Source organism: Gossypium hirsutum, chromosome D13, assembly GCF_007990345.1.
Source record: "Gossypium hirsutum isolate 1008001.06 chromosome D13, Gossypium_hirsutum_v2.1, whole genome shotgun sequence".
Taxonomy (NCBI): Eukaryota; Viridiplantae; Streptophyta; class Magnoliopsida; order Malvales; family Malvaceae; genus Gossypium; species Gossypium hirsutum.
The window spans coordinates 63,148,025-63,171,437 of NC_053449.1; the positions used below are offsets into that span (position 1 = coordinate 63,148,025).

The following is a 23,413-nucleotide window of genomic DNA, read 5'->3' on the forward strand; positions in this document are numbered from 1 at the left end:
AACTCAAACTTAAAAGCTTGATTCTTGAGCTTCAATCCCAAATATCAAATAAGGAAAAAAAGAAAAAGTATAGTGCTTGTTTACATCAACCCAAGTGATTTCCACATGGTATTCCCATTAAAGTATATAATCATTTGCTTACATCAACTCAATATGAATTTAGATAAGTGGTGCTTACGATTAGTATAAAAACAGCGGTAGCGGTGAGATTAGATACTGTAATGTTACAGTAGCATGAGAATAAAAGTAAACTAAATACATCGTACCGCACTCAATCGCTCATCCAAACTCACGATCAATTGAGTTTTCAAGACATAAATAAATCTTAAACCTTAAAAATATATATTTCCTTTTTTTACTCCCAAAGAAATCAATTTCGTAGCGATATAGCCCTTCCAGTCAGAATGTTTTATTTTGATAATGAATCGTATGATTTGAAATTAATTAATAATAATAACATATGAAATATGTATGATATTGAAATAAATAAATAAAAAAGTTAGATTAAATTGTGAGTAAAACAAAATTTAAATTCGTAAATACATTAGATTATTAAGTGCACTACAATCGTTTAACATGATGTTGTAATCAATTTTGAGTTGATGTCGAGTTTACTTGTGATAGCAACTTAATAAATAACATTATTGGTACCAGATTTTGTCACCCCTGCATTATGGGTGAAAGAAAATTTTCTCTTAAAATTTGTTCAGTAATGAATATAGGTGTGGCAGTAACGAACTTATATGTTAATAATATTAAACACGTGTTTGATCATTGGGTTTTTTTAATTATTTTATTTAAATATGATATAAAAGTACGAAAAGATAAAAATGAAATCATAATAATATTAATTATAATTTAAAAGGAGTATTTCTATAATTTCATAATTGAGTTGGTGATCCAGTTAAGGGTGACACTAGCTCCTTAAATTGCTTAAATATAAGTATTAGGTTAGATATTAAATATGCGTTTGATCATTGGATTTGTAATTATATTATTTAAAAATGATATAAAAGTACGAAAAGAGAAAAGTGACATCACAATAACATTGATTATAATTTTACAAAAGGGGTATTTCTATAATTTCATAATTAAGTTGGTGACCAATTAAAGGTGACACTAACTCAGTAACGTGTTTAAATATAAGTATTATATTAGATATTGAACACATATTCCGTCATTGGATTTGTAATTTGTAATTATTTTATTTGAAAATGATATAAAAGTATAAAAAGACAAAAGTGTTATTGTAATAATATTAATTATAATTTAAAAGAAATGATATTTTTATAATTTCATAATTGAGTAGGCAGTTCAATTAAGAGCGATACTAACTCAGTAAAATACTTAAATACGAGTATTATATTAGATACATTAAATATTTTTGAAAAAGAAATTTATAAAAGCAACAATCTCATTTCCCACGGAAGGATATTTTTGGAATTTGAAGAAAGTGCCAAAAAATACAAAAAGTAAGCGACGCCTGAGAGATTCGAACTCTCGCGGGGAAACCCCATGTACTTAGCAGGCACACGCCTTAACCACTCGGCCAAAGCGTCACATCTTGTTTTCTAGTTTTAAGCTTTCCTCTAAATAAAGGACTCCATGTGAGGTGTCCAGTTACTCAATGCTTTAGCTCTTTATTTCTTTATATAATTTTTGTTTGGCTTCTTTTGGTAAAATATATTTGTGTCCTTTAGTAGAAATTTTCAAATAATAAGTAACAAGTTCTTTATTAGTCCCACCAATTGCAACAAAAAGGGGTAATATAATTTTTAGCCCCTGAACATTTTTTAATCCATTTTGGTATATTTGGTCTCTAAACTTGAGCTTTGTCAAGATTTGATGGCATGACATTCTAAAATTTGATCACTTTATCAATTTTTTATATTTTTCAAATTTAGGGATCAAAATGAAATTAGCTGACAAGTCTCGACACCAAAACTGACCTAGTTACCATGTTTATAGGCCAAAAATTATATTATCCAAAAAAAATCCCTTTATTTTATTTTTTAGCAATTGGTCCTCATATTCTACGACAGTTGACAAGTTAATTCAATTTAGCAACATTGTTAAACCTTATCGTAAAATTATTGATCTGAAAAACAACAGGAAAACAATTTATATGCGGATAATTAACAAAAATCAGTAATTCAATAAAATTATATGAAAACAACTTGAAAAAAATCTAGTAATCCAAAATCACGTGTGTACCAATAAATGTCTATCCAAAAATTTTATATTTAGTCTCTTTACTTCTATTTTTTAACGATTAATCCTCGTATTTTATGAAAATAATGAAGCTAGTTCATTTTGACAACACTATTAAACCTTATCATTGACTTGAAAGTCAACATTTCAACCATCTATATGTCAATAATTAGCAAAAACCAACAATTCAACAAAAGTATACAAAACAAATTGAAATAATATCTACCAGCAATTAGACTGAAGTTTCCAACTTTCATGAAAGAAGAGGACAAAATTCTGATATACTAAAGTAAGGGTACTAATTTCGTAATTTTCATAAAACAACGGATGAAGTCCGAAATTAGACCCATAAATTTTATTTGTCGTTACCCTAATAAAAGTGGTCCCAAATTTGAGACACGCGTTTCTCGTAATGTTTTTTGCCCGTCAAGTGCGTGTCACGTGGGCCTTTCCCCTTCCATATTTTTCCTGCGTCTTTGATAACGTCACCCTAAACTCTACTCTCATTACGTACACTCTATCTTTCCCCGGCAACCGGCTCTTCACCGTTTTTCTGCTCTTAGTCAACTCAAGTAAATGCTCTGAATGAAGAAAGGTCAAGGGATTTTATCTACCCTTTTAAGGGGAATCGATTAATTCGATTAGTGGGTTTAATTTCAATTAAATAAATTATTATAAAATTATAAATTTTGGGTCAATTGATTAATCAAGTTTAATTGATTTTTTTATTTTAATTCATACCAATCATAAGTTAATCGATTCTTTCTCTTGTTTAAATTGGTGTGCTGGCTGACTCTTGATCCGACCAGTAAAGTCTTGTTAATATCTAATATTTTTGAAAGTGGTTCGATGGTCAAATCAATCAATGATTTTAAATTTGAGAAATATAAAAGAATAATTCATTGTAATTTCGATAGTATAGGAGATTTTATGCTCAATTTAACTCACGCTTGTTGCGTTTTTATTTAATACAATTATATCATCGTAGTTTCACTCTTGTATTATATTAAATAATAGGGTAAATTATATCCAATGTCACTACACTATTAATAAGTTTACATTTTAGTTACTCAATTTTAAAAAGTTATAAAATTGTCATTGAACTATTCGAATGTTTTTTATTTAACTCACTAGGCTATTAAGTTTTTTTTTTAATCTGACTGGCAAGCTCCAAGTGATGATTCGATAATCGATATAGTGAATCAATACCTATCGATGAGTAGAACAGTATACCTTAAATCTAAGTCGATTTAATAGTTAGTGTTAAAATTTAGAGAAAAAACTGTTTAAGTTTTGGTTCATAGATTCGTGGTGTTTCAAAATTGTTTCATTAAAAAAATAAACTGTAGAAGAGAAGGGGGAGGAGAGCCTTCATTTGGTCCAAGTAATACTAGTAGAGAAGGCCATACAACAACGGCTTTATTTGCACAGTGACTTAAATGAAAACTTTCAAATAGTTTAGTGACCATTTTATAACTTTTTAAAATTGAGTGACCAAAATGTAAATTTATTAATAGATTATTTTATGAATTATTTAAGAAAGGATTTTAAAACAAAAAACATTCACACCAGATCACTTTGAAAAGTTGTTGAAATAATGAAAAACTTTCAATTTTATTTGCATTTTGTTGAAATAATGTAGTAAATTTTACCAATATTAATTTAAAATTTTATAAATTGTAAAAGATTAAAACTAAAATTTTTCATTTTAAGAGGGTCGGACCATTGTCAACCCCTCGATGCCGCCTCAAAATTTAATGCAGCTAATTTTAAGAAAGGATTTCAGTGAAGTAAAATTTACTGCATTAAATTTTGAGGTGGCATCGAGGGGTTGGCAATAGCTCGATCCTCTTAAAATGAAAAATTTTAGTTTTAATCTTTTACAATTTAGAAAACTTTAAATTAATAAATGGTAAAATTACATTTCCCCACCCAAATGATTAAATTTTGATTAAATTTTAAAATATTATAAATATAGAAACCATTAAAATGTTCATCAATTAATTAATTAATTAATTACTAATGATTTGTAAAAAATCCCTTAGAAAAATGCCACTTTTAAATAAGATGAGAACTATTATCATGAATTGGATTTTAAACATTTATCTAGTAAATTTTAATTAAAAATAAATTTAAATTATTATATTGTATTTGTTCATACTTTTTATATATTTAAAATTATTACATTTATTTCTAAAAAAATAGTTATTATATTTTTTTAAAATTTCGAAGATGAAGTATAATTATTAATATTATTAAAATTCATTTGTTAAATTTGATAATATGATATTTTAAAATTAAAAAATTCATTTGGCAGCTTGTAATAAAAAAACAACATTTTAATTAATTAAATTTAATAGAAGAATTTTAATGATATTAATAATTAAATTTATATATTTTTTAATCTAAATAATAAAGGGAAATAAAAGTGGATAAATTTCAAATATACGAAAAGTATAAAGATTTCGTGTTAGATATTTGATAGTTGTTTTGATTAAAACTAATTGCGTCAAATTTTTGGGATAATTTGTTTAATAAAATCCAAGTTTAGGGAGTAATGTGGATAAATAATTCAAGGATCAAATTGAAAAAATATCAAATTTAAGGGCTATAAATTGCTTTATCCCAAAATAAAAAACCCAAAAAGAAAGAGAGTAATAAGAAGGTTAAAATATGTCATAAGTCCCTGTACTTTTAACAAATTTCAGAATTTAGTCTATCTACTTTTCATATTTCAAAATTAAAGTCCAACTATTTGTAAACTTGTTGATGTGACATTTTGAAATTAAAAAAAACTCACTTAGTAGTAATGTAAATACAAAATTAATATTGTAATGAACCTGAATTTAATGAAATGATTTTAGTAATGTTAAAAGTTGGACTTGAATTTTAAAACTTGAAAAGCAAAGGGACGAAATTCTTAAAAATAAAAAGTATAAAAATTAAATTCTAAATTTACAAAACATACAGGGACTTGTGAAATATTTTAACTTAATAAGAAAAAATAGGACTGAGAAAAAAACCACGTGTCGGTAGAATCTCAATAAAACCTGGAATTCTAACATTTTGTGACGTCATCAAAGTTTAACTCTCAGAGTTTAAATACGCAATAAATAAATAAATAAATAAATAAATAAAAATAGGGGAAGCTCTCTTTTTAGTGTTTTAACTGAGAATTGCAGAGAAACTAGATTGACTCTCTCTTATTTATTTTCTCTCACGAAAAATCCCCAAAATCTAGGGTTTTTGTTTTTGTTCTTCTTTGTTAAACGGTAAGTGTCTCTTTCAATTCCCTTTTTCTCTTTCCTTTTTCTTTTAATGGATTTTTTTCATAATTTCTGATTTTTTAAAATTGTTTCTTCTTTTTGCCTCTTTTTTTTTGGGGGGGGGTAATTTATAAAGTGGAATTGCAGTAAGTTTAGGGTGTTTGGAATTTTGGGGGGTTTTTGTTTTTGGTTTGAATTTTTATCTTGTATTTGGGGGTTCTGAAATTTGGGGTTTTTTATTCTAGAATTTGATGAATCGAGGTGATCTTTAGTGTTAGAATTTCGGGTTTTGTGGGATAACTCGAGAAATAGGGTTTTCTTTTAAAGAAAGTAAAATTCTGGGTTCCATGCAGAACGAGGAATAATAGTTTTGAATTATTGGGAATTTAGGGAAAAAGAAAAATTTGTGAATTAAGAGTGAACTTTGAGGAGACCAAGTAAATAACTTTGTTGATACAGCAAAAGAATGTTGTGAACTTTAATATTTTGGAAAGCATCAAAAGTAAAAAGGATTTGTTATAGATAAGATATGCAGAATAACAGTGATTGAGAAATCTTTTTATTTTCTTTGAATTTTGAACATAGAACAAGTAGCAAAAGCAAAATTTACTAATATGGGCACAAAATATACTAATTTTCCATAAGGAATGTTAATCAGTTCTGGGTTTTGTCTATGTGTGTGGTCAAAGTTTTGTGATTATCACTTTTATGCTTTTTATTTCTCTTTTTAAGACAAGTTTTGATGTATTCTTTTTGATGAATGTCGAATTTTCTTTTTTCTCCTTTTTATGTTTTTCTTTCTATTCTATCTGCTCGAAGGAAAGGTCGTAACTTCTTGTATAAGGCATTTTCGCTGGTTCTGTGTTAATTGCGGTTCATGTCTATGTTTTGCTTTGTTTTGTTTTTCTCATGTGCCATTACATAAGTAAGAAGAATTCGTGTTTTCAAAGGACAGATTCCCATGTTTTTATTTCAATTGGTGTGTTTTTGTAGCTATGTCTTTATGTTTATTTTATGTCAAATGGCTTCTAATTATGACATGTTTCTTGTGTGGAAGTAATTTATTGTTTGGTCAGAAGGAATCATTCCTTTCGTTTTGTATTTTCTATCTTGATGGATGGCCCTATTGTAATTGTATATTTTAAATAAGTTCAAATGTCCTCATCTTTGGGCACAGAGAATAAGAAATTGACTATCATTTGAGTGTATTGGGAGGAATGCAGTCGAATTCTGAAGAAGGAAGTCAATTAGAACCTGATGTGCATGGTGTTCATCCAACTGCAGTTTATTCTGAACCCAAGTGGTGTAATACCAGTTATGGTGCCATCTCCTCGGGAGCGAGAGGAGTGAACTCACTAAATTCATCTTCGATGGAATGCACTAATGCTTCAGAGTCGAATGATGGGCAGTCACTGTCCAATGGTGCACTAAATGAAGAGGATGATGTTAATAAAGAAACACAAACTACTGCATCCTCTCGGGCAGGTACTTCACATTATTATGCTAGTAATATCTGTAGCCAATAATTACTAAAAAGAAAATGTTATGAACATAAATGGCTAAGTCTGTATGAAGTTTACTGCTTGGCCGTATTCTTGGTAAAAGTACCATGGAGGTTTCTGTACTAGGAGCAGGATTACATTTTTACCCCGCTACTCAAAAAATGGGGAAAGTAGTCCCTATATACTAGATCAAAGAGCAAACTGGTCCTTTTGCCGTTAAAAACTAGTCCTTTTACATCAACATGAGGTACACATGGCATGCTATGTGTCACTGTCTGATTATTCCATTAGCCACGTCAGTTTTTAATAGTAGAAATGAATGAAAATTTTAACTAAAAGGACCAATTTGCTCTTTAATCTAACGTACATGGACTAATTTATCCATTTCTTAAGTAGAAGGGGTAAAATGCAATCTGACTCCCTAGTACAGGGATCTCTATGGTACTTTTACCCCAATTCTTCATCATGTAATGAGTTCTGAGATTGAACATGGATATATAGGTTATTCAAATTAGATATCGTTCTAGATTCTGTTTAGTGGTTACTACTATTTCATATAAACCTTTATGACGGTTATGTGGAATTGGAAATAATTGTGAAAACCTAGTTCAAGACATTCGGTCTCTCTCAACTATTATAACCATACAAGTGGATACGCTAAGCAACGGTTTCTTTTGCCATGCCCTCTGTTCATTTTCAGTTGGAACTGGTGGACAAGAACATCACAATTTGCAACATGTTGGATCTAGCATGCCTGCCGTGCGTGATGAAGGCCTCACCCAACCTCCCCTGCTTGAGCTTGTTGGTCATTCAATCGTAAGTGGCTCAGGTTCAATATTTTCTCTTCTGTACTGTTAGGGGTCTCATAGTTACAGAACTTGCTATGGAAGGATTCCTAGTTTTCTTCCAATCCTTTTGCAGGCATGTGCATCAAATCCTTATATAGATCCACTTTATGGAGGAATGATGGCAGCTTATGGACATCAGCCTATGGTATGCAACCTTAGTCTATTCCTATCAATATGATCTAGTCTAGATGCATTCTTCTCTTACAATTTGATCATTGTGCTCTTGCTATATAATTTTTATCTTGAATTTGTGCTGCTTGTAGATTTGTTTCTATTGGTGTTCTATCTTTTGTTTGAAATCTCATGAGACATCAAGGTTATACTGATGCTTCAGTACACAGCAGTTTACGTATTTAATGTCACTCTGCTTGATAAACATTTTTTCTGCCTAACTTACATTTTCAAATGCAAAGCATAAACGTTTTTCTGGAAAAGCTTTACTATTATTTTATTCCTTGGTTTGAGTTGGAAAAGCATGTTTGTACATATGCTCAACTCAGTGTTTGTTAAGGGTGCAAGGAGCGCTGTAGGCACTATAACCATTTTATACTTGAGGCACAAAGCGCAAAAAATGTGCCTGCCTGAGCAATATGTATGTTTGTGCTCTTATTTGCACCAACATTGGTAAATTTTCTCTTTATTTTGGTGAGCCAATATATGTGATTTTTTTTTGGGGGGGGGGTGGGGAGGGGTGTTCCATGTTTGTTTTCAAATACTCAAAACATTGAGAAGTGGAGAATTTTGGAATTTGCATCTGGAAAAAAATTCCTAAAAATACTCGCAAAGCTGAAGGATTTTTTTCCTTCTTTTAACAAATAGAGCTAAATTTTTGTACCTTGTGGAGGGTAATTATACCAAATTTTCTCGAAGAAACCTAACATGATATTTTTTAAGTCTACGCATAGCCAAATTTTTATGTTATATGCTTAACTTTGGTCTTAGCTAGTAGTGTTTGCATGTTCTAGTGCTAGGTTTCTATCTTTTCATTCGCGTCTTAATTTCTTAATTTCTTATCTTCTAACGGACTCCATCATAGGGGTAGACCAAACCAACAAGCCTTAATCCCAATTTACTTGTGTCGGATACAAAAACCAAGACAGAAACATTTATGTAGGGTCGGGTACATCAATCCTCCTCCTATCATTCCTATCTTCCACCATCTTCTCTTCTAGATCTAATTGAATAAAATTGTTGGGGGTAGACAAGGTAAAATGAAAATAACAATATTGCTGGAACTAAATGAAAACAACTTCATGGTGGAAGTTCACATGTAGTTACTTCATTTTTGCACTAAATTCAGCATCCCTTAATTTAGATGACCAGTTTTGCAGGATAGTATTTTCTGCGACTTTGGATGCTTGCTACTTAGATGAATAGAGAAACATGCTTTTGAATTTCAAGTTCTTTCCAATTCTTAATCTTTAGTGAATCATCGGTCCATGATTTGCCGTTTTCCTCCTCTTTTTTTTCCTATCTTTGTTTTTATATATATACACATTTGGTACAACTGTGATTCGAACCCAAGCTATTCTAGGGGAAGGTGAACACCTGGCTAGTAGGCCAAACCTTGGTGTTCTCCTATCTTTGTGTATGGCCTTGGCATATTGGGGATTGACATCGGGATGCTAGGGAACAGTGAAATCCGACTGAAGCGTGATTTTATTATATTACCAGGCCTCAGTCACGAATTGTCACTTGTTCTTCTTCTAGTTTATTTGTTATAATATGATAAAATTCTTGAAAGCAGGAGCACCGTTACAGTAAGCTTCTTCGTTTAAGAACCTTCTTTTGATATTTGACGGACAAGACATGGTACACTTTCTAATGAATAAATTTTTGCAATGGCTAGGGTTATCCTCCGTTTGTTGGAATGCCTCATGCAAGAATGACTTTGCCGATTGAAATGGCACAAGAGCCTGTTTATGTAAATGCCAAACAGTACCAAGGAATTCTGAGGCGAAGGCAGGCCCGTGCCAAAGCAGAACTTGAGAAGAAGGTTGTTAAATCCCGAAAGGTAAATCTAAAACCACATACTTGCGCAATTTAAACAAGAGATCTTTTTCAAAATATCGACTATTAAAGTTCAAACCTCGACTTAGGGAGAAACTTGGTTCTTTTTATTGTTTTGTATGGTTCGACTCTAGTTACGTTTATGCATGTCGTCTGAACTTTATCCTTGTAATACCACATCTTCTATGTCCTACAGCCTTATCTTCACGAATCAAGGCACCAGCATGCTTTGCGTAGGGCGAGAGGTAGTGGAGGACGTTTTGCAAAGAAAACAGATACCAATCCAGGAGAAGAAAAAGGATCAGGTTCAGGTCCCACGTTATCATCCCAATCTCGAAGTTCCTCCGGTTCTGAACCGTTACAAACTGATTCCAATGAAACCTGGACCTCCTCCCTCACCCAGCATGACATCCACCATGTCAACGGCGGCAGCCATTATCAGAAGCTAGGTGGTAACATCTCCAATCAGGCCGCTTTCTATCCGGTGAATGGAGGACAATCCTTTCAAAAGCTGAAGGGTTGAACTCCAGAGACGGTTACAGTCAGGGCAATGCATTAGCGAGGCGGCAAATCATTCTTGGCTTCGGTTAGATGGAAGGGGAGAAGAGATTGTATGAGACCCGGACATCGTATTCGTCTTGTCCATGCTTCACTATAATTTTTCCCAAAGCTGCATTTTTGTAAATATACCGTTGAATAGAACTGAAAAAGTAAGTAGTTAAATTAGTAGAGCTTGTGAGAAATATTTGATAAGTAGTAGATTGCACCCAGGGCTTTCATTGTCGTTTTAAGTTAAAAAACAAAACATGTTTTTGTAGTTTGGATTAGCAGTTTTTTTTATAATGGTGCACCTTTTTAAACGTTAAATGTATGAGCCTTTTGAGAGCATGCTATTTGCTTTTTTATTATAACATCTACAAAATATAAGTTAAAATGTGCTGCAGGTCCCTATACTCTTCAACTATTTGGAATATTCTCCCTGTACTTTTTATTTTTAAGGAATTTATGCCCATTTATTTTTTTAGTTTTAAAAATTCAAAGTATAATTTTTAGTGAATTTAATAAAGAAGTTTAATGAGGTTTAAAACAGAATGATAAAAGTAGAGAGAGACTAAATTTTAAATCTAGGAAGGGTATATAGACTTCTAAGTAGACTTTAGATCGAAGGTTCTTTCGAAATTTGAGAGGATTTGAGTAAAATTATTAAGCTTGTTTAAAATAAGGCTCGAGCCTGGTCCGACTTGACCCGTTTTTAAGTTTATAATATTTTATATTATGTTATTTTTATATATTATGTAATTTAAAGCACTTTAAGAAATAAAACCTATACAAAATAATATAAATATTAAAACAACGTTAAGATGACTATATAAAAATTTTCAATAAATAAAAAATATATAAATTTATTAAATATTAAAATAGTATAATATAAATAGTTTTTTTAAATAATATGGGTGGTCCTAAAATGGATTTGAGTTAGTCTTTTGTAAATATAGGCAGATTTTGACAAAAATTTAAACTCATATTCGGGATGAACTGAGTTTAAGAAAACTTAAAATATGTTAATATCAAGCTTAGGCCTGACCCGAATCCAACCCAATCCAATTCATGAACACCTCTTCCTCTAAGCTCATGTCTTAACCTAAAAATAGATACAACAAAATTCGATTTTTTACTTTTTCTGAAAAGGAGTAATGATGAACTTTACAAAATAAATTAAAATATTTATAAAAACAAAAGAATTAAATTATATGTAATTAAAATAAAAAAATAAAGTAGTAAAGAAATTAGAAGCATGATTAAATATTATTTTATTATTTATATTGTAAGTGTTCATTTAATTATCAAATTAGATTAATATGTTAGTATGATGTAAGTGGTGACCTTTGTATTAAAAAAAAAAAAGTGGTGACGTTTAATTAAGTTGACGGCCAAGGACTCCTTTTTCCTATCATCAGTCAACAAAATAATAATAATAATAAATCAGTAATTGCCCTTTAAACCCTAAACCTTCATCTACTTAATAAATTTCTCTTTAGATTTTACTAATTTATTTTTTAAAATAGGAACTATTATCAGATATAAAATAAAAACTTAAAAAACTAAGATTTTAAAAATAAAATTTATTTTTTAAATTAATAAAAATGCTTTTAAAATAAATAAATAATTTTTAATCACTTCATGTAACCGGATTTTTTAGAAGTAAAAATGGGGACTCCATAACCCACTGCACAATGGGTGAAAACGTAATTCCGTCCAAGTTCAATGTACCACTAAACTCCATATTTGTTTCGTATCTTTGTCCCATAACTATCTCACGCGCTTTATTTTGACATTTGGTAACGCGCCTTTTTTTGTTGTTGTTTTGTTTTCTACAATCAAAGCTTATATTCCAAATTTGGGGAATGTTAATATGAGGACTAAATTGTTAATACAAAATTTTGATCACTTTCTAATTTTTGATGATGTTGGTTTTTATTTTGGTAGAGTAAAAAGAAATTTAAAAGTTGGAATTTTTTATTATTGTATTAGTTTAAAATTTTACAAATTTTAAAAAAGATAAACATGAATTTAATATTTGATTATTGAAAAGTCGAGCATTTAGGGTTCTGAGAACAAACTATGATGTTGACCTGTAAAAGATACTCATGTCACGTGATATTATTGGAATGGATCGTATTTGACGTAGAGGTGTTCATGGGTTGGACCTAAGCATGATATTAAATACTTCATGTTTGTCCAAACTCGGCTCGACCTGAAATATAAGCTTAAAATTTTGCTCAAATCCATCCATATTTGCAAAATATTAACCAAAGCCCATTTTAAGCCCGCCCAGATTATTTTTAAAATAATATTTATTTTATTTTAATAATTAATAATTTTATACATTTTTTATTTATTGAAAATTTTTATATAGTCGTCTTAACATTATTTTAATGTTTACATTAGAGTAATATTATATATTTAGCATATGTTTATTTTTTTAATGTGTTTTAAATTACATAATATATAAAAATAACATAATATAAAGTATTATAAACAAAAAAATGGGTCAGGCCTAGCTTGGGTCTTGAATGTTTAAACCCGATTTTGACCCATATTTTAAACAAGCTTAATTTTTTACCCAAACTCATTTTTCGAGCCTAATATTTTTGTCCAAACCCTCCCAAATTTCGAACAGATAGCCTAGCCCATGAACAAGTCTAATTTGACAGAGAAGTTTATTTGATAATTTCTCTTTAAAGAGGTATTTGTCATGCTTTGAGTTATGTTCTTTATTCAAATTTCTTTTTAAATTACTAACTAAACGTAAAGATGGCAAAAAAAAAATCCCAGATTTGATAGGGTTTGACTTGATTCGATAAGGACAATTTTTTTATGAAATAAGGTTTTGAAATGGGTTAGGATGAATTTAATTCTTCAATTAATCAAATCAAGTTGAGTTTAGGAAAAATTCATCCCATCTTGCCTCGATTAGAGGTGCTTATGGGCCGGGCGGCCCGGCTCAACCCGAAATATGAGAGGGTTCGGATAAAAATATAGGCTCGAAATATGGGTTTGAGAAAAAAAAGAGGCCCGTTTAGAAAACGGGTCAGACTTGGGCACTGTTTTTTGGCCCGGGCCCGAATATATAATAAATATATAATTTATTTTTTAATTTTAAAATATTTTTAAAATACTTTTTTTATTTTTTATTTTTAAAATAAATTTTTGGTGTTTATTAAAAAAGGGTCGGGCAGGGTCGGGCTAGGGCTTAGGTATTTTTCCGTTCCGGGTCTGGACAAAATTTTAGGCCCATATTTCGGGTCAGGCTCGGGCCCGGGCCTAGGACACGGGCTAAATTTTTTTATGGGCCTGGCCCGGCCCATGAGCACCTCTAGCCTCGATATAATATTAATTTTAAATATATATTAATATTTATATTAATATTTAATTTCAAATCGAGTAGAATTTTAATCATGTTAAAGGTTGTCATCTTTAGGTTTAAGGGTGTAAAAAACCCTTAAACTTTTTCACAAAAAGCAATTAAGCTATTGTTTTTTTTTTTTGTATTTAATTGGGTATTTAAACTTTCAAAATGCATCAAAAAGGTACTCAAAATTTTTCAAAAAAAGCAATTAAGCCACTATTTTCTCTTACACTCAATTGAGTACTTAAACTTTCAAAATGCATCAAAAGGCCTTCAAACTTAAAAAAAAAATCAATTAAGCCCCTGCTTTTTTTTTCCCACTCAATTGGGTACTTAAATTGCCAAAATGCATTAAAAATGTATTTTGACGGTTAATTTTAACAGTTGACTGTTAAAGTTAACTGTCCCTAATTTATTTTAATTAAAGTCACAACGTGTCACAACCACGACATGACATGTGATAAAAAATGATAAAAAATAAAATTGATATAAATTATTAAATTTTAATAAAAAAATATTAAAAAATTATAAAAATTGTAAAAAAAATATAATTTTTTATGCACTTTATAAAATTTTTTACGATTTTTATAAAATTATAATTTATTTAATTTTGTTAAAAGGTTGCCATCTCTAATTAAGTGCCACCCGTAATGCATTGCGCTTGGGCATGTTATCAATGTCCATATTCAACAGGGAAAAAAAATGTCCCGTGTCAGGCACGTGACCATTGGCGCACCTTAGCAAAAACAAATAACACTTCCTCTTCCTATTTTTATAATTATCGCACTTCACACAAATAAAATCCACTTCTTCTTCTTCTCCATCAATAAAGAGAAAAGCATCAAATTCTCTGCTTTTATCTCTTCGCCATTGTTGCTATACCTTTCTTTAGTAAAGCCTTTTAGCCTTTTCTTTCTAAGCAATGACGACGTCGTTTGGAACTACGACCGGTACCCTCACGCCGACCGATCCCAAGATCCGATTCCAGAGCTTCACGGGGTTGAAATCTTCCAATTCCATAGCTTTGACGAGGAATCTTCGTGTGTTTCCCCTTCCTTTTTGCACTCCTACTCTCATTAGAGCTGTCTCCACGGTCAGTTTTTTTTTGAATGTTAATTGTTGTTTGGAATCTAAGAAAGTGTGGGAAAATCTTTTAACTTTTTGGCAAATTGTATTGCTTTTAACTCTCTTTTCTCAGCCTGTCCCTTACAAAAAAAAAAAACATTTCATTCTTTATTACTTTCTGAGAAATTGCTAATGTCAAATGATCAATTGAGACTGTTTTCCCTTTATTTAATTTTTTTGTGCATATTTTGGAACTAATATTGATTTGTTTCATTTTGAATGTTAATTGTTGTTCGGACTCTAAGAAAGTGTGGGAAAATCTTAAGAAAGTGCGGGAAAATCTTGTAACTTTTTTTTTTTCAAATCGTATTCTTTTTCACTCTCTTTTCTCAGCTTGTCCCTTACCAAAAAAAAAAAACATTTCATTCTTTATTACTTTCTGAGAAATTACTAATGTCAAATGATCAATTGAGACTTTACTTTTCCCTTAAATTATTATTATTATTATTATTATTTTTGCATATCTTGGAAATAATATCATTTTGAATGTTAATTGTTGTTTGGAAGCTAAGAAAGTGTGGAAAATCTTAAGAAAGTTGCTAATGTCAAATGATCAATTGACACTGTTTTCCCTTCAATTTTTTTGTTTATCTATTAATAGGTATATATTTTAGAAATAAAAGATTAATTATTTTTTAAATTTGAGATTTATTTATATTAATTTGTGTCTTTGCTTGAATCCCATTGCAGCCATTGAAGCCTGAAACAAGTACAGCAGAACCAAAACGAAGCAAAGTTGAAATCTTTAAAGAACAAAGTAATTTCATTAGATACCCTCTCAATGAAGAAATATATACAGATACACCCAACATAAACGAAGCTTCAACACAATTAATTAAGTTCCATGGCAGTTATCAACAATATAACCGAGATGAACGTGGTACTCGGTCGTATTCGTTCATGCTTCGAACTAAAAACCCCGGCGGGAAAGTCCCGAACCAGCTTTACTTAACTATGGATGATCTCGCCGATCAATTTGGTATCGGAACGTTACGTTTAACGACGAGGCAAACGTTTCAACTCCATGGTGTTTTGAAAAAAGATCTCAAGACTGTTATGAGTACTATTATTAGAAACATGGGGTCGACTCTCGGTGCGTGTGGGGATCTTAATCGAAATGTGCTTGCTCCAGCTGCGCCGTTTATGACGAAAGAATATAAGTTTGCGCAAGAAACGGCAGAGAATATTGCGGCATTGTTGACTCCGCAATCGGGGTTTTATTATGATGTATGGGTGGATGGGGAGAAATTTATGACTTCGGAACCTCCAGAAGTTGTGAAAGCTAGGAATGATAACTCTCACGGAACGAATTTCCCAGATTCTCCGGAGCCGATATATGGTACGCAGTTCTTGCCTAGGAAGTTTAAGATTGCTGTGACTGTGCCAACTGATAACTCGGTGGATATTCTCACGAATGATATCGGTGTAGTGGTGGTTTTTGATGAAGACGGGGAGCCTCAAGGGTTCAACATATATGTAAGATTATTATTGTAGGATCGAGTGATCCTTTTACTAAGAGACGGGTTGCATTTTGCCCTTTTACTAAAAAAAAGGAGCAAATTAGTCCTTGTATTACTGTTAAAAGCTGATCCCTGTAAGTTAGCATGAGTTACACGTGGCATACCACATGTAACTGACTGGTTATTCGGTCAGCTATCTCAGTTTTTAATGGTAGAAGTGAATGGAATTTGCTTTTTGATCTAACATACAGAGACTAATTTGCTCATTTTTTAGAAAAAGGGGGGCAAAATGTAATCTGACTCTTAGTACGGGGGCTTCTAGGGTACTTTTACTCATCTTTCACCATTTTTATTGCACGTTTTTATACCTAAAAATATTGGTTTCTTGTTATTGCAGGTTGGCGGTGGCATGGGAAGAACACATAGACAAGAGACTACTTTCCCGCGTTTGGGTGAACAGCTCGGTTACGTGCCAAAAGGTGACATTTTATATGCTATTAAAGCCATCGTTGCTACACAACGAGATCATGGTAGAAGAGATGATCGTAAATATAGTAGGATGAAATATTTGATTAGTTCTTGGGGGATTGAAAAATTTAGAAATGTTGTTGAGCAATATTATGGAAAGAAATTCGAGCCTTTCCACGAGTTGCCGGAATGGGAATTTAAGAGTTTCTTGGGCTGGCACGAGCAGGTTCGTGTTTTTAATTTGATGTTATGATTGTCTTGAATTGTTTTCATTTTTAACATGTTTAGCATTGACATGGTGCGTTTGACCGACTTGGTTACTTCTCATTTCACAGGGTGACGGTGCTTTATTTTGCGGGCTCCATGTAGATAACGGTCGGATTGGAGGAAAAATGAAAAAGACACTGAGGGAAGTGATAGAGAAGTATAATTTAAATGTGCGAATCACCCCGAACCAAAACCTCATTTTGTGTGACATTCGTAGTGCATGGAGGCGTCCTATTACCACAGTTCTCGCTCAAGCTGGGTTGCTGGTAAGATTCTTATTAGAGTCGAGCATCTTAATCAAACGGTTAAGTATATTTGTCTATTAGTTCGGGTTGGTTTCCCGTATGATAGTGTATTTATGGCATGTTAGTGGCTAGATAAGACTATCTAACCTAATATGGAATCACACGAACCGTTACCAAATATACCATGGCATAGAATCCCTCCAAAAAGATTGCATGTAGGATTTGCTTAATCATTGCCCAAAGCACCGAAATAACATTTTTCGGGAGCGTACTATCTGTGTAGTGTGCACTTTGTGCTTAATTGTTTAGTTCTTTCCTTCGGTTATCGATATTCATTCTCGAAAATTATAATTCATATGTTGAATTAGAATGTATGGCTGACATGTTCTTGCTACGAACAGCATCCTAGATATGTGGACCCCTTGAACTTAACCGCTATGGCGTGCCCGGCTTTCCCACTTTGCCCTTTGGCAATAACTGAAGCTGAACGTGGTATACCCGACATCCTCAAGCGTGTCAGAGCTGTCTTCGAGAAGGTACGTTGTATGATCATTGGCTTAAACAGTCAACTCCTTGACCCTTTTAAAGAATCCTATCAATTATACATATTCGTGATCGGGTTTGAAACTCTAATAAATAGATTGGCACTGCCTAATTTCAGGTTGGACTCAAGTACGGTGAGTCTATAGTGATAAGGGTAACTGGTTGCCCTAATGGTTGTGCTAGACCATACATGGCTGAGCTTGGACTAGTTGGTGACGGTCCAAACAGTTATCAGGTAATTCGATTATTTGACTCGATGCCGTTTTATACTTGGTAGGATAACTCGGTAATTCCCATTTTTTTTGTTTAGATTTGGCTCGGAGGAACACCCAATCAAACCCAATTAGCAAGAACTTTTATGAACAAAGTCAAAGTTCAAGATCTCGAAAAAGTTTTCGAGCCTTTATTCTACTACTGGAAACGAAGAAGACAACCCAAAGAATCATTCGGCGACTTCACAACCCGCATGGTAAGTATTTTTTTGTCCTCGATATTGCCTCGTTAATATTTATCCAACAATCAAATGATGATTTCTCACAGGGATTCGAAAAACTTCACGAGCTGGTAGACAAGTGGGAAGGTCCGGTTCAATCACCGGTAAGGTATAACCTTAAGCCATTCGCCGATAAAGAGACATACGAAGCCATGGAAGAGCTTGCAAAGCTGCAGAACAAGAGCCCTCATCAACTGGCAATGGAAGTCATTCGCAATTTCGTCGCTGCCCAGCAAAACGGTAAGAGCGAATGAGTCGGTTTTTACTATATTCTCACTGGCTGGCTGCATTGTCTAATAAACGGATCTGTCGGTGTTTCTTTCTCGGGGTTGTTACTGTTTGGTAACATCATCTGGAAACGGATGAAATCTGGGTTTTACGAGATGATTTTGGCATCATTTTACAGGATCTGGGCTCTTATCTATAAAATTATTGTGTGTCCTAATTGTTTGTTGAGGATTGTGGAGTTTTTGGTTTTTAGAATATAATTTGCCATAGCTTAGGGATGAAACAGCAAAAAGCAAAAATGAATAAAGCTTTAATGACAATTAACAATGGCAAACTCGAAACTAAAAGCTGATTTCTGTTCTTTTATTATTTTTATTATTATTTATGTCTTTTAGATTATAAAACATGGATTTGTTTTTCTCAATGGATGGATATATATATGTTCTCAAAAGGGTCAATTGCATCATTTTCAAATTAAGGATAAGACTACTTTTAGTCCTTGAAATTTACAGGTTTTTCTAAATTTGGGCCATCACTTTTAAGTGATGATCTGGTATAATATTATGGTATTGTCATTACATTGACCAAAAAGGGAAGAAAAGAAATTCTAAAATATTTGGAATTTATTGAAACTAAATTGAGAAAAATTATCATTAATATTGAATCCGATCTTCACAAGATAAGCTTCGATCAAATTACATACACGTGTGGATAACTAATATACATGCACACCAGGATAGCAATCCATGTGAAGTGGTCCCTGAAGTTATTTATTTTCAGAGTCAAACATGGAGATGGTGCATGCCCTAAGACATAATTAAAATCAACAATGTCCAAAGTAACAAAGCATCTTTGTGTTTCGGTCCAGACTGTTTGTTTCCTCAGAAAATGAAGTATTCCCAGACAAAAGTCAATGTGAAGGTGGAGAGACTCGAGACAAAGAGAGAGAAGAAACCCAGTCCGAGCCCATGCAACACACATTACTTAGGATTTAGTAACGAGGTGTCAGTATTTGTTGCAAACATTAATACTTAATATACATATTTTTAATTATTGAATTATTAAAATAAATAATTTATAGGTTATACTATGTATCTAAGGAATACCTCTAACGGCAGGTATTTTTTTTGGTTAATTTTTGAACCTTCAACTTAGTAATTATGTCTATTTTGGTACCTTAATTTCTTAATTTATGTATTTAGAAAAGTGTAATAGTTTAATTATCTGACAGTCGAGTTTATGCCATGTTATCATTTAAATAGTTATTTTATTTAATGACGTGGAATAATTTTAGAGTATTACGTTATCAAATTGTTATAATTTTTCACGTTTAAATATTGAAGTGGACAAAAAAAACATAGATAAAATGAACCTAGTTGTCAACTTTAGAGACTAATATGATCTAAAAAAGAAGTATAAGGACTAATATGAAAAAAGTTTTCAAGTTGAGGGTAATCAATATATTAAGACTTTTTCAAAACCAAACCAAATAACACTGATTTGAAACAACCCCCCCCCCCAAAAAAAATTGCGTCTTCTTTGCATGGAGAAGCAATCAATGGGAGAAACCATAACAAAAAGATCCAAATGGCAATACCCACCACCACAACCAGCCCCAAAGATCCTTCATTTACCACCTAGGCCTAAAAGAAAACCACCATTAAAGCCTTCAAAGCTACCATCTTTACACAATGAAACAAAAGGGAAACAACTAGTGAACTTATTTGATCAAGAAAGGTGTTTCAAAAGAGGGCTTATCCCATTAATGCTTGTGAATCCAATGGAAGAAAGCAATGAAGAAATGAAAAGAGAAAAGGTTGAAGAAGAAGAAGAAAATAATGGTGGTGTTGTAGCTTTGGTTGAAGAAGAGAAATGGAAGTTCCAAGCTGAAATGTTAAGAGCTGAATGCAATTTATTGAGGATTGAAAGAGACATTGTTGTTAAGAAAATGGAGAGAAGCTGCGTGAAAATGGAGAAAACCTTGAAATCTGCTGTTCATACTTTGGTTTCTGTTAGTGGTTCCTTTCTCTCTCTTTTTTATTTATTTTCTGTTTGGTTCTCGAGAAAATATTGGTTGTTTTCTGTTTGGTTGCTGGATTTTTATTGATAGAATGTGTGAAGCCATTGTTAAGTTGAGCCTCTGTTCATACTTTGGTTTCTGTTAGTTCCCTTTCTTTTTTTCACCTTTTTTTTATTATTTTCTGTAGTTTACCATAGTTGATTTCTTTTTCAATTTCGTCTATCTATCTATCTATATAAATATATAATTATTTTTGTTTGATAATGCATGTATTAACCTCATTCGGACATATATACTTATCCCCCACTTATAATCGACTCCTTCGAGTCCGTCGATAATTCAATGGCCTTGATTATGCAGGGAAGAAACAACATTTGTGAAGAAAATGATGTGAGGATGATATTGGAAGAATTGATCAATGAATTGTTGGAAAAACTAGAAAAAATGCAAAAGAGGACAGGGGTTAAAGATTTAGAGGCTAAAACATGTAGTAATTTCGATAAACAAGCATGCTTTCTCCGAACGCGGCTCGACAAGTTCGGAGAATTCCCCGTCGAACAAATACGCGCGGAGGAGATTCGAGAAATGGCAGAAGCTAGCTTATCGATCAAAACGAGTAGTGAAAGCGACGAGAGCCTTGTTTCAAATCGGAACAACAATGTAAGAACATAAAACTTTAAGTTCTTGTACTACTTTTGTGTCTTATACATATTCGGACATTCATACGGAGATATGATCGATGTTCTAAATATTGTCATACTCGTATTGGCTGGTGGAGATTTTGAGGAGAAACATGGAGAGATTGTCAAAAGGGGTTTTATTCGAGAGAATGGCAGAGGAATACGGTCTGATGGCCTCCTCGGGTAACAGTTCGAAGAGGATTGACTATTCGGATTCGTTACCGTCTTCGACACAACGTTCAGACAAGGTAAATTTCATGAATGATTCGTGCTATATATCGATGCTCATTGCACATGCATATATCCGGAAAGTTTTTACGTTTGTTGGGTCGAGTTCTTATAAGGTCTACAAATGGGACATGGTTACTATTGTGCCTCGAACAATATACTCGGTTCCGGTTGGTATTGAGTTTCATCGTACATTTCTACGTTAATTTAGTTCACACAGCCGATGAAAATCCCGATTATGAATCGATTGCCATACATTTGTTCCTGCAGGAGAAAATGTCCGGTGAACCAAGAGTGTGCTCGGGACATTGCAAGGCTATAGTGCGGAGAATTGTTGAGCAAGTTCGTGCGGAGACCGAACAATGGTCTCAGATGCAAGATATGTTGGGGCAAGTAAGGGACGAGATGGAAGAATTGCAAAAATGTCGAGATTATTGGGAAGATCGAGCACTTGATTCGGACTACCAGATTCGATCCTTGAAATCTGCTGTAAGATTGTAGTAAAGCTAACTTCGTCCCGGTTATTCGTAAAGCTAACATGTTCTTTTTTGCTTTCACTAGGTGAAAGAATGGAGACAGAAAGCACATTCGTCCGAAGCAAAGGCTAGCGAGCTACAGGCTCGAATGTTCTTGCTTCACGAAGAGATCGAAAGATTGCGGAACGAAAGAGAAAGGAAAACCGTGAGGGGTAGAAATACTTTACCGGCTAACCAAGAAGCAAGAAACGAAACGGAGAAGCGGATACTCATGTGTGACTTGAAGGAAAACCGTTGTGCAAACGATGATGGCTGCAAGGCTCAACCATGCACTGCTACTGGACTTCTTCCTCGACGATCACCCCTGAGAGAACTGGGTAATATGTCGGCATTGATGAAGCAACACGGCGAAGGAATCTTGCCGTTATTTTGCCTTCGTCGAGATCCGGAAACAAAATGCTCACTCTAGAGAAACCGGATTCCCAACATGTACGGCTATCAAAACGATCGGTTCACAGACTTAACCGGTTCGAAACAAGAACACTGGCTTACATAGTATTGTAAATCTAAGTCTAATAAAATGTTGTTGATAATAAATCTTTTTATTTCTATTTATATTTTATAAAAAATTTAAATTTTAAATAAATATTTTTATATAGAAAATGGATATACACTATATCTAATATTTTATATTTTATATTTTATAAAAAAATTAAAATTAAATATTTTTAATAACAAGTCCCTGGTAAAATATAGATTCTTTTTTACTCTAATTATGTTAAATGATTATTTATTTTATATTAAAAATATCTATGATAATTTTTTAAAATTTTTATTATTCTAATAATTTTAAGATATATTTTTATAATTTTGATAATTTGATCACATTTAAATATTTTATAATTAATTAAGAAAATTTTTAATTAATTTATATAAGTTAAGAGAAAAATTCTAAACTTGGATTTTATCAAGATATATGGCACGGACAACAAATTTGACCAATGTTTTGACCAAAATAAAAGGTTGAGTGAATTGATTCAAAAATTACTTAAAATAGATAAAATTCGAAAATTGAAACAAAAATCTAAATTAATTTAATAAAAAATATTTTTAATTTTTTATAAAATTTTAATTATTAATTTTATTGTTGATTTGGTGATCAAATTAAACTGATTGAATCTAAAATCTACAATTTGAAATATTCAACCACCAGTTCGGTTATTAAAATTTATATAAATTTGTAAATTTTCAAGTGATAATTTGACACAAACTTAGAATATCACATCAAATTTTTATAATTTTTTTTATATTAGCTCGATTAGGATGGACATTGTTGCCAATACAGGAAACATTAATTCAAATATGTTAAAACGTATTATTCTTCTATTTATGGGTTGAGGAGTGATTAGTTCTAAGCACTGTGTCAACAAAAA

At 32.0% G+C, this 23,413-nt stretch overlaps 3 protein-coding genes and 1 non-coding gene across 9 annotated transcripts; 3 read left to right on the forward strand and 1 right to left on the reverse strand.

The window, feature by feature from the left end:
- Positions 1-1,477: 1,477 nt before the first annotated feature.
- TRNAS-GCU (transfer RNA serine (anticodon GCU)) lies at positions 1,478-1,559 on the reverse strand. The gene has a single exon. It is a non-coding gene; the product is annotated as a tRNA-Ser (tRNA).
- Positions 1,560-5,338: 3,779 nt separating this feature from the next.
- LOC107945212 (nuclear transcription factor Y subunit A-1) lies at positions 5,339-10,704 on the forward strand. 6 transcript variants are annotated; one of them, XM_016879130.2, is made up of 6 exons: positions 5,339-5,483; positions 6,655-6,962; positions 7,680-7,795; positions 7,870-7,972; positions 9,677-9,841; positions 10,034-10,704. In XM_016879130.2, exons 2-6 carry the CDS (start codon positions 6,909-6,911, stop codon positions 10,358-10,360), a joined length of 765 nt encoding a protein of 254 aa, XP_016734619.2. In that variant the 5' UTR covers positions 5,339-5,483; positions 6,655-6,908; the 3' UTR covers positions 10,361-10,704. The 6 variants fall into 6 exon arrangements, with proteins under 6 accessions (XP_016734619.2, XP_016734596.2, XP_016734603.2 ...); XM_016879107.2 differs by having other exon boundaries at positions 7,901-7,972; XM_016879114.2 differs by having other exon boundaries at positions 6,701-6,962; positions 7,901-7,972.
- A 3,772-nt stretch (positions 10,705-14,476) lies between these two features.
- Positions 14,477-18,910, forward strand: LOC121225318 (sulfite reductase [ferredoxin], chloroplastic). Its single transcript, XM_041109581.1, has 8 exons — positions 14,477-14,840; positions 15,563-16,348; positions 16,730-17,026; positions 17,136-17,333; positions 17,714-17,848; positions 17,974-18,090; positions 18,166-18,324; positions 18,396-18,910. The coding sequence occupies exons 1-8, from the start codon at positions 14,670-14,672 to the stop codon at positions 18,600-18,602; spliced, it is 2,070 nt and encodes a 689-aa protein (XP_040965515.1). The 5' UTR covers positions 14,477-14,669; the 3' UTR covers positions 18,603-18,910.
- Positions 18,911-19,969: 1,059 nt separating this feature from the next.
- On the forward strand, positions 19,970-22,595 carry LOC107945209 (cingulin). The gene is made up of 5 exons (XM_016879095.2): positions 19,970-20,587; positions 20,957-21,256; positions 21,375-21,524; positions 21,775-21,993; positions 22,066-22,595. The coding sequence occupies exons 1-5, from the start codon at positions 20,120-20,122 to the stop codon at positions 22,447-22,449; spliced, it is 1,521 nt and encodes a 506-aa protein (XP_016734584.1). The 5' UTR covers positions 19,970-20,119; the 3' UTR covers positions 22,450-22,595.
- The last annotated feature ends 818 nt before the right edge of the window (positions 22,596-23,413 follow it).